This window comes from Camellia sinensis, chromosome 3, assembly GCF_055761805.1.
Source record: "Camellia sinensis isolate YWXY chromosome 3, ASM5576180v1, whole genome shotgun sequence".
Classification (NCBI taxonomy): Eukaryota; Viridiplantae; Streptophyta; class Magnoliopsida; order Ericales; family Theaceae; genus Camellia; species Camellia sinensis.
This window is the reverse complement of record NC_138963.1, coordinates 139101269-139111488: the sequence shown is the minus strand read 5'-3', so window position 1 is coordinate 139111488 and position 10220 is coordinate 139101269. Positions and strand designations below refer to the sequence as shown.

At 43.6% G+C, this 10220-nt stretch overlaps 1 protein-coding gene across 1 annotated transcript; it reads left to right on the top strand.

The window, feature by feature from the left end:
• Positions 1-5643: 5643 nt before the first annotated feature.
• LOC145821867 (uncharacterized) lies at positions 5644-7534 on the top strand. Its single transcript, XM_082918441.1, has 3 exons — positions 5644-6346; positions 6613-7439; positions 7514-7534. The coding sequence occupies exons 1-3, from the start codon at positions 5644-5646 to the stop codon at positions 7532-7534; spliced, it is 1551 nt and encodes a 516-aa protein (XP_082774567.1).
• The last annotated feature ends 2686 nt before the right edge of the window (positions 7535-10220 follow it).

The window sequence follows — 10220 nt, the reverse complement described above, 5'->3', positions numbered from 1 at the left end:
TAATAGATGAAGAGGAAGTGGGCTCAGATGACACAGAGGAGGATGTTGAGGGATATAAATTAACTGATGGAGAAGAAGTTGATAGTTTGCTTGCCATTGATGTTGAGGATGATGATTGACTGACCGACCCAACCTACCATTTCTTTTGATATTGATGTTTTTAAGTGTTAAGACATATTAGTAATTGTTAGATATTTATGTTTTGGATGTTTAGTGTTTATGTTTTTATTTTTATTTTATTAAATGTGGATTATTTTATCTTTAAAAATTGGAATGTTATGTAATATGCACTTTTATGGCTTTGAGAATTATTCTATATTTTGTCTTGAATCTTGATTACCTTTTATTTTTTAAAAAATTGTCTTAGTACTATGAATAATTAGTCTATTTAAATTTTTCTATTTTTTACTAAGACTGCGCCTTACTTCAATAAAACCTGCGCCTTGCCTTGTGCTTGGGCTCCGAGAGACCTTCAACGCCTTAGTGCACCTTGAGCCTTTAAAAACACTGTTCCAATCCCATGTTTTTCCAGTTTAATTCTTATTTTCTATATGTTTGCACAAAACTCATACTAGGCATGCCAATTATGTGAAACAAGGGAAAATGACAAGCTTTATTTGTTTATTTCAACCCAATGCAACTCACTTTAGGTCTAGTGACGGGCAATTGCCGCCTTTGAGTTTCTATTCGTTAACCACTGTAACTATTATATTACACATTTAAAATTGATTTCAGTTCAGGCGACTTGCCCCTACTCACCATGTTTTTTGACTGATAGGCCACACTTTTGCTTGTTTATGGTTCTGCCCAAATGATTTTTGTCTCTATTTTTTAATTTTCCCCATCTTTTTATGTTTTTTTCCGTCTCTTTTTGATCTCTAATCATATTGCCTCTCTTTTTCAATATGGCACATGCATGTTTGATGTTGACCTAGTAAGCATGTACATGGCTACGTGACATGATACAGACACACTAAAGCAACAAATTTTAAAAATGCAGAACACAAGACATGGGGGACATGTTCAAAATGTATAGTTTTATATATTTTCTATATATAAACATTTCATTTAAAGATGATAAAATATAACATAATACTAATTTTTAAAGTTTAGAGGAGGAATATGTATAAATCTACATTTTTTTTCTTTTATCATTTGATCCCATGTTATTTTCTTCATATTTGTAATGTGTTTCATGTGTATCTAAACATTGGACGTGAATCTCCCAAGTGTTCAAAAGTGTGTATGGCTCTAAAAATCGTAGGACACATGTATGACGTGTGTCCAGAATTGCCAATTAGGAAAAAAAATCCGTATATAGTTTTAGTAAGATTTGCCTCCGCTTGGCAAAAATCCTGGCTCCGCCTTGTTTCAACCTTTGAGTTTTCAGTGTACTACGTAAACCTTTGTCAGATTTTCTTGTTAGGCTTCTGCAACTATGTAGGAGGAATAGTTTGGATGAATGATAGGCAAGCAAACAAAATAGAAGTTAGTGCGTGCTTTTGTATATGTTTGTACTGTATGTATATATTGATATATATATATATATATGTAGAAAAGAGACATTCATATGGTTTTTATCGATCTTGAGAAAGCATATGATAGAGTGTCTCAGGATATAATATGGTGGGTGTTAGAGAAGAAAGGGGTGACAAAAGGTTATATTGATGTGATTAGGGATATGTATAAAGGTGTGGTGACTATTATTAGATTGCTTGAAGGAGAGACAAGTGAATTTTCAATTATTGTAGAGTTACACCAATGATTAACTTTAAGTCATTATCTTTTGCTTTAGTTATGGATGAGTTGATGAGAAATATTCAGGATGATGTGTCATGGTGTATGCTTTTTACAGATGATATCGTGTTAGTGGATGAGACTAAAGAAGAAGTTAATACTAAGTTAAAGACTTGGAGAGAAACACTTGAATCTAAAGGATTTAGGATAAATAGAACAAAGACAGAGTACATGGAGTGTAATTTTCGTAACAGTAACAATGGAAGTAGAGGAGAAGTGAAGATTGAGAACAAAGAATTACCTAAGAGTGAACATTTTCGTTATTTATGATCGATTATCACAACGGCTAGGGAGATTGGAGCTGATGTGGTTCATACAATTAAGGCAGGGTGTCTTAAGTGGAGTAGCGTCTGAGGTACTGTGCAATAGACAAGTACCCACTAGACTAAAAGGAAAGTTCTATAGAACGGCTATTCGATCAACGATGTTGTATGGGACGGAATGTTGGGCAATTAAGAAATAATATGTAGATAAGAGGAGTGTTGCTGAAATGAGGATACTAAGGTGGATGTGTGGCAAGACCATAGTTGTCAAATCGGGATTTGAATCGTGAATCGAAATAGCCATGTACCGAATCGCGAATCAAATCGAATCGTGAATCGTAAAGATTCACTTACATTTTCTAAATTACATAAAAAAAACATATTTATACACTTAAATATTATAATATGAAATATTTAGATTTAAAGTAATAAAAATGTTACTTTACATAATGATCACGTGGTCTAAATAGGTAAGACGCTTCTATGGCAAGAGATGTGGGTCCGAGCCCCACTGTGATCTATCATCTTATATTATATTTATGTATTTATGATATAATTTATGTAAATTCACATCACAACATATCTATAGGGCAATCCACATTCATTATAATATGATTCTATGAATGTATGATCATGAATAAGGTTCACAACTTGACAAGTTCTAAACTTTTCAAAACTCTAATCTATACTTGTGAAGTAACTTGTGTTAAAAAGAGACCATACAAAACAAAAGTTAGATTAAACAAAGTTAAAAATTCCAAAAAGTCTTTGTGGGTACTTGTATCAAGCTCAATACGTGGCAAGCCCTACAGGTGCCACATCACCAAAACCCCACCCATATGGCAGACCAATAAGGCACCACGTCGGGCATGTCGTATGTTTGATATATGGCGAGCCCTATGGGTGCCATGTGCCAAGGCAACCAAAACTATATGCTTAGCCTAAGCGGGAGCATATATACAAGCCCAAATATATCTAGATATGAAGAGCCCTGCAATAGGCAGCACCATGGCCCCGCAGGGCCCATGGTCCTTCATACCTCGCTCCAAGATCAAACAACAATAAAATCAGCCCCCGGCTCACTTGGACTTGGATTGATAAACAATGGATCTCCTAAACATTGAGATAAGCCCGCGGCCCATTCTCCTACTTGGTCGCTTGGAAGCGAGCCCCTGGCTCTCTTAAACACCAAGGTGGGCCCTGGCCCATTTTTCTACTTGGATGCCTGGGTTGGGAGCAGGACCCAGGCACTACTACTTGGGATCTTCAGAGGGATACTGGACTGGCGGCTGAGGTCATGGGATCGTTGAGATGGTTGTCTTCTTGCTAAGACAACTCCATCTCGACCAGGCTTGGAGAAGAGGCAACAATGACCTTACGTTCATGTCATTCGATGCATATACGAAACGTTACTTTCCGCCTGCCATGAAACGTTGCTCTCCGCTTGCCGTCAAGCCACAGACGGCAGAAGGGCTTATATCACTTTTGGAAGAGTTGAGGAGAACGAGTCACCTGTCCAACAGTTTGTTTGGGCTCCAATACTCCTGTGGCCTATATAACGTATCGTATATGCAGCGAGACACAACAACAACAATACAACCAAGTCTCATGCTTAAACACCCTCTTTCACTTTACATTAGTGTTCAAGGTCTATCACTGCCAACCTCTCCCTTTCTAAGCTTGCCTTGATCTCCTCCTCTCCACCTCCGGTGATCCTAAGCCATTGAAGTGCCCGCCATCTTCTCGGACTACCTCTAACCACACCTCTCACCCACTTTATACTCTGCTGGGGAAGAGTGGTGCTCGCTTCACATGGCACCCAAAAAGAACACTGGAACTGGAATAGCAACATCCCAAGGTGGCGGTAGGGAGACCCTGGCAGAGACCTCGGAACACAACTCCGGCGGTTCTCCAGAAGAACAATCTTCCCAACCGGTCATAACGGACCAACTACGTGCGTTGACTGAGAGCATCACCTCTCTTCAACAGAACCAACAACTCTTAATGGATGCCCTACTAGCCTTACAAAGGGCACCTACACTTCCATTATCATATAACCCTCTTTCAACATCACAAAATGGCCTTCCGCCATTAGCCCAGAATGGCTCGGAAGCCAACCTCGCTACGCAAAACAACTTACGAACCCAGGTGGGAGAACAAACAGTCGCCCCGCTCCCTCCGTCAGCTCCCAGCCAAATACCTCCACCGCAAGTTAGATCCATTGGCGGAGCTCCCACCGCAGTGACTTCGACTAGCTCCCCAGCTCTCCCGGTGGATCAGAACCCTTCCCAGCCATTAACATTGGAAGTAGTAAGAGAACACATACACAGTCTACTTCAGACAAACAAAGGTCACATCCTTGCCTCCCCAGAATTGGACCTCCGTCCCTCTTACCCTATTCACATTGCAAGTCTTCCATATCTGGCAGGATATACAGTACCCAAGTTTGTTCGCTTCGACGGACGAAAAGGGAATGTTAGGGAGCATGTTTCACACTTTCTTGACGCCTTTGGAGCTCACCGAGAGGACCGAAACCTCTACATGAGGGAATTCTCCAAATCCCTCACAGATCGAGCATTCTCGTGGTATGCTAACCTCGCTGCTGGCTCTATTTCCTCATGGGAAGACTTGGTAAAAAAGTTTTACATCAAGTTCTTCTACGTTGAAGAAAGGTTAACCACCCTTCATCTTATGAGGGAAACACAACGACTTGGGGAGGACATCCTCGTTTACGTCCGCCGTTTCAGGGAAAAAGTAGTAGATATTCAAGACCCGATGGAAGAACACCAACTGGTGTCATTGTGCATTGAAGGAATGCTCACGACTTATAAACTCCAGTTGGTTAACCACCACTTCCCTGACTTTTTCGCTTTATGTGCTGCGGCCCGAAACATAAGTGAAACAGTAAGATCAGGGGCACAAATGACAGCACCACAACCCCACTCGTGGCGACCAACGGCACCTCAACCTTCCTCATGGAGGCCTAACCGACGCAATCATGCTGTATATGCAGTTGACGGCCCCTTTAGAGGAAGAGGAGACTCCCAGGCAAAAAAGAGAAGGTATGATCAAATTTCCCCACCGTTACCTATATCAATGGACGAGGCACAAGCACTCCTCAACGCTTGGGTAGAAGATGGAAAAGTTCACCTTCCCGAGCCAAGGCGACCTGTCACCAAAAAGGATCAAGCGCGGGCAGACTATTGCATATACCACCGTTCCGTTAAACATCTTACTACGGAATGTTGGGCACTCAGATCCCTAGTTCGAAAAATGATGTTTGACGACGCTTTGGAGCTACCCCGCCAAACAGAAGATGTCTTGCAAGATCCCCTCCTGCGCCACAAGGATAATGGCAAGACGGTCATGATGCTGTCGCATTATGACGAGATGGAAGAGCCGATGGTGTGCGAGTTCTCTGAACCCGCAGCTCCCACTTGTCCCGACTTTGAGACCAAGCGTGTGATAGCGCTTAAGAAATCAACAAAGTTGGTTCTTTGACCAATTCAGCCTGTCTGAAGCAACACGCTTTGAAGCCACCAAGGCCTTTTTAAGACTTGCGGAGCAAAACGGTGAAACATGCATGAGTGTAAGCGAATCAGTAAGGAAAGTATTTCAGAACAACTCCTTGGCAATAACCTTTACTGAGGCTGACAAACAAGTACTGTTTCCACATAACCGTCCCCTCTACATCCCAGTATTCATCAATGGGATGGAGTTTCAAAGAGGATTCATGGATGGAGGAGCTTCACTCAATGTAATGCCTTATTCTACTTTCCAGGCAGGTGGGATCCCACCAAAGCACTTAGTCATACAACCCATCTCCATCACCGGTTTTGGAAGCCAAAAAATTAAAACCATTGGTCATGTCCAGTTAGACTTAGCAGTGGGACCAATTCGTTCCACTACTAAGTTCCATGTTATAGAAGCAGAGACGACCTATCAGGCTCTCCTAGGGAGAATTTGGCTTCACAGATATGCTGCGATTCCGTCCACCTACCATCAATGTGTCAAAGCAATTTACAACAATGAGGTAGTAGCCATAGCTGGCTCTCAAAAGCCTTTTCGAGTAGATGAAGCCCACAAGGCAGATGCGGTATTTTACAATCATGTCGATGAAGATAAACCTCCCCTGCCACTTCGAGGAACTCCTATACCCAGCTGGGACGACCTCTCTGAAGAAGATTCATCACCACCTCGCAGAAAGACATTCACCAAATTAGAGCCTTCAAGAAAGCTCCCTAAAGTCACCAGGTTTCAAACAAAAGATGGCAGAGTGGTATACCGTTTATGACGGTGCAAGGGGTTGGCAAATGTTACCAATGCCGACCCCCAGCTAGATGACGTAGCAATCGCCCATCGCGAACTAAGTGGAGAAGATCACTGTTGTTACACCTTGTCTGCGCTGACCCAACGCCCGCCAATGGAAAAGAATAAAAAAGTAGAGACAAGAAGAGTAGTAGGAGAAAAAAAGTCGCGGCTTTTCCAGCAACAGATAAACACTTTGACTGATCTTATTGTCCTGTGATAACTCATTTGGATGGAGCCGAAGGCTCAAAAGTTAAACCCCTCGCCAAGGCAACCATTTCATCTCCTAACCAAGTCCCCGCCAACTCAGTTGCAATCCTAAAGCAAGATGAATTGCAAGATGTTCGACCTGCTCCGGAGTGTTTACAGGACGGCCCTCGGCCCCAAAAGCAAGAACTAGAAGAAATCAACATAGCCCCTGAAGGGGAATCCAGGCGTCCTATCTTCATTTGCAAAGATCTTCCAGCAGAACAAAGGGGGCCCCTCATCGAGTTGATCAAGAAGTACTCGGACGTTTTCGTGTGGACATATGAAGAAATGCCAGGATTAGACAGAGATGTTACCACGCACCGTTTGAACGTCATCCCCCTGGCTCACCCAGTCAAGCAAGGGGTAAGATTTTATAAGCCCGAGGTGGAGTTCAACATCAAGGACGAAGTGGTAAAGCTGCTTGGAGTAGGGTTTATCAAACCCATCCAACATCCCACCTGGCTTTTTAGTATCGTCCCAGTTATCAAAAAGAATGGTCAAATTCGAGTATGCGTCGATTTCAGAGATCTAAACAAATCTTGCCCCAAAGATGAGTTCCCACTTCCATACATAGATACCTTGATTGATTCAGCGGCGGGGCACCATATGTTCTCATTCATGGATGGCTTCAGCGGTTACAACCAGATCAAGATGGCTCCAGAGGATGCCCCAAAGACGACATTTCACACTCCTATAGGTAACTTTTTCTATACTGTAATGCCTTTTGGGTTGAGAAATGCGGGAGCAACATACCAGAGAGCTATGACAGCCATTTTTCACGATATCTTGCACAAGTCCTTGGAATGTTACATTGATGATTTGGTAGTGAAATCCAAAGAGGAGACTAGTCATCTCAAAGATCTCCAAAGAGTCTTTGAACGTTGTAAGAAATACAGACTCAGAGTGAACCCGCTTAAATGCGCATTCGGAGTCACTGCCGGCAAGTTCCTTAGCTGCATCGTTCATCGCCATGGGATAGACCCCGACCCAGCAAAGGTCGCCGCCATCAAAAATATGCCACGACCAACCAATCTAGACGAGTTAAGAACCTTCCTTGGTCGGGCATCTTACTTGAGACGGTTTATCCTAGCTATGGCCGAAATAACACGACCTTTCAATTCATTACTAAAGAAGGATGTCAGGTTCATTTGGAATGAGGAACACCAACAAGCATTCGAAGGAGTGAAGTCAGCTTTAACATCCCCTCTCTCCATGACTCCTCCTCAGCCGGCGAGGCCCTTACTCCTCTATATCACTTCTACGCCGAAATCAGTCGGAGCTCTGCTCGCCCAGGAAATTGACGGACTTGAACGACCTGTGTACTACATAAGCAGAGTCATCCAAGGGGCTGAGATCCGATATTCCCCCATTGAACGGCACTGCCTTGCCCTAGTGTTTGCTGCCAAAAAGTTCCGCCATTACCTTCTTTCTTACCCCATCCATCTCATGACCAGAAGCGATCCTATCCGATTTCTCCTCACTAGATCAGCGCTCTCCGACAGGCCAGCCCGTTGGCTCCTATCTTTAGTAGAATATGACATTACTTGCAAGGCTCCCAAGGCTATCAAGAGTCAAGCGCTCGCTGACCTCTTGGCTCACTTCCTCAGTGGAGAACATGAGCCGCCCTCGGATGAATTGCCAGGAGATGAGTTCCAAGAGGCTGAAGTAAACCGAAAGGGAATGGAGTTTGAGCTTCGACGGATCGTCTACCTCTAAAAAGGGAGGAGCTGGAATAGTCCTTATTTCCCAAATCAAACTGAAGTCAATTTATTGTATAAACTGGATTTTAAGTGCTCTAACAACGAGGCGGAATACGAAGCCCTGATATTAGGACTCATGGCAGCACTCCATCTAGGAGTAAGTCTCCTATGTATCAAAGGCGACTCTAATCTGGTGGTCAAGCAGACCAATGGAGACTATGCTATCAAAGAGCCCCCTTTGGCCTCATACAGAACCATTGTCCAAAGGTTGATAGATAAATTTGACACAGTAAGGATAGAACATGCTCCTCACTCCAACAATCGACACCCAGACGCCCTTGCTACCTTGGCTTCTAAGGTAGAATTCGCGGAAGAATCAACTAAGATAGAAGCTCTGAAGCGCTCTATACCGTGCTCGGTAACAACTATCTTTCCCGAAAAAGAACCCGCCGACTAGAGAGCCCTAATCATCGATGAACTCCGTGCCCTCTCAGGTAAACTACCTTTATGCGAAATCAAACACTTCATGATTTACCAAGGAGTCCTCTACTACAGAGGGCCTGGGGGTCTGCTAGCACGTTGCATCGATCTTACCGAAGCCAAGTCTAAGCTAGAAGGGGTTCACAACCGCTCTTGCGGAACAGGAGACGTAAGCCTCTATAGGAGGCTACAACGACAAGGATATTACTGGCCTACCATGGCCAAGGAAGCAAACGACCTTCAAGAGAAGTGCACCAAATGCCAGGAATTCCCTTCAAAAGCTGAATGCAATTTCATAGAAATCACCTCCGACTGGCGTCAGGTGTATATAGATTACCTCAAAGGAGCATCATTGCCGCCAGACCGCTTTGCAGCTGCAATAATCAAGAAGCGAGCTCCGAAATTCTTTTTGCAGCAAGGGTAGCTTTTTCGGCAAGGCTTTGATGGGAAGCCTTTACGTTGCTTATCGGGAGCAAAAATCCAAAAAGTTTTAGAACTTGCTCACGGGTCGGAGCACCAAGGTGGAACCAAGCTATTCCAGTATCTTCTGCATATAGGTTATTATTGGCCTACCATGGAAGCAGATGCCAAAATGTATGCCAAACATTGCAAACCTTGTCAACTCCATGGAAACCTTATTCACGCACCAGCCACCGACCTGCATAGTTCAAGCTCACCATGGCCTTTTCACGCGTGGGCTATGGATCTTATTGGCCCCATCTCTCCACCGTCAAAGGGACACATATGGATTGTAGCGGCCACGGAGACTTACACAAAGTAGGCAGAAGCCATCCCCTTGAAGAAGGCAACAGGAGCTGCTGTCTCTAATTTCATTCGAGAATTCATTATATGTCATTTTGGTGTACCTAGAGTAATCCTCTCGGATAATGGGACCCCTTTTGTCAACCGCCAAGTGGGGCAACTCTTAGTCTCCTACGACATCACACACCATAAATCAACGCCTTACTATCCCCAGGGGAATGGATAAGCTGAAGCAACAAACAAAACACTCCTTAGAATTCTTTCAAGGACTCTCAAGGCTTATCAAAGGGACTGGGCCCATGTGCTTCCATTGGCGCTCTGGGCATACAGAACATCCAAAAGAAGACCAACTCAAATGACCCCATTTTCGTTCCGTCCTCCCAGTGGAAATTGCCATACCCTCAGCTCGTATGGCCCTCCGAAGTGGAACTAGCCCGTACTCTAGACCGTCAGAGCTGGAAGTCCTTGATGAAAGAAGGGACAAAGCCCAGACTAATCTTAGAGTTTACCAGAGCCGTATAGCTAGAGCTTATGATACTCTGGTACGCCCAAGACAGTTCCAAGAAGGTGATTTAGTGTTACGGGCTGCCCCTCACGTCATAAGGGGAACATCAACCCATAAGTTCACACCTAAGTGGCAAGGTCCTATTGTAGTAAGGGA

Excerpts from the sequence above, each read along its gene's own strand:
- LOC145821867 (XM_082918441.1), top strand. The coding sequence starts at position 5,644 with ATGAGTGTAAGCGAATCAGTAAGGAAAGTATTTCAGAACAACTCCTTG. Across the intron at positions 6,347-6,612 it reads AGATGGCAGAGTGGTATACC|GCTCAAAAGTTAAACCCCTC; the intron begins GTTTATGACGGT and ends ATGGAGCCGAAG. Across the intron at positions 7,440-7,513 it reads AATGTTACATTGATGATTTG|ACTCAGAGTGAACCCGCTTA; the intron begins GTAGTGAAATCC and ends TAAGAAATACAG.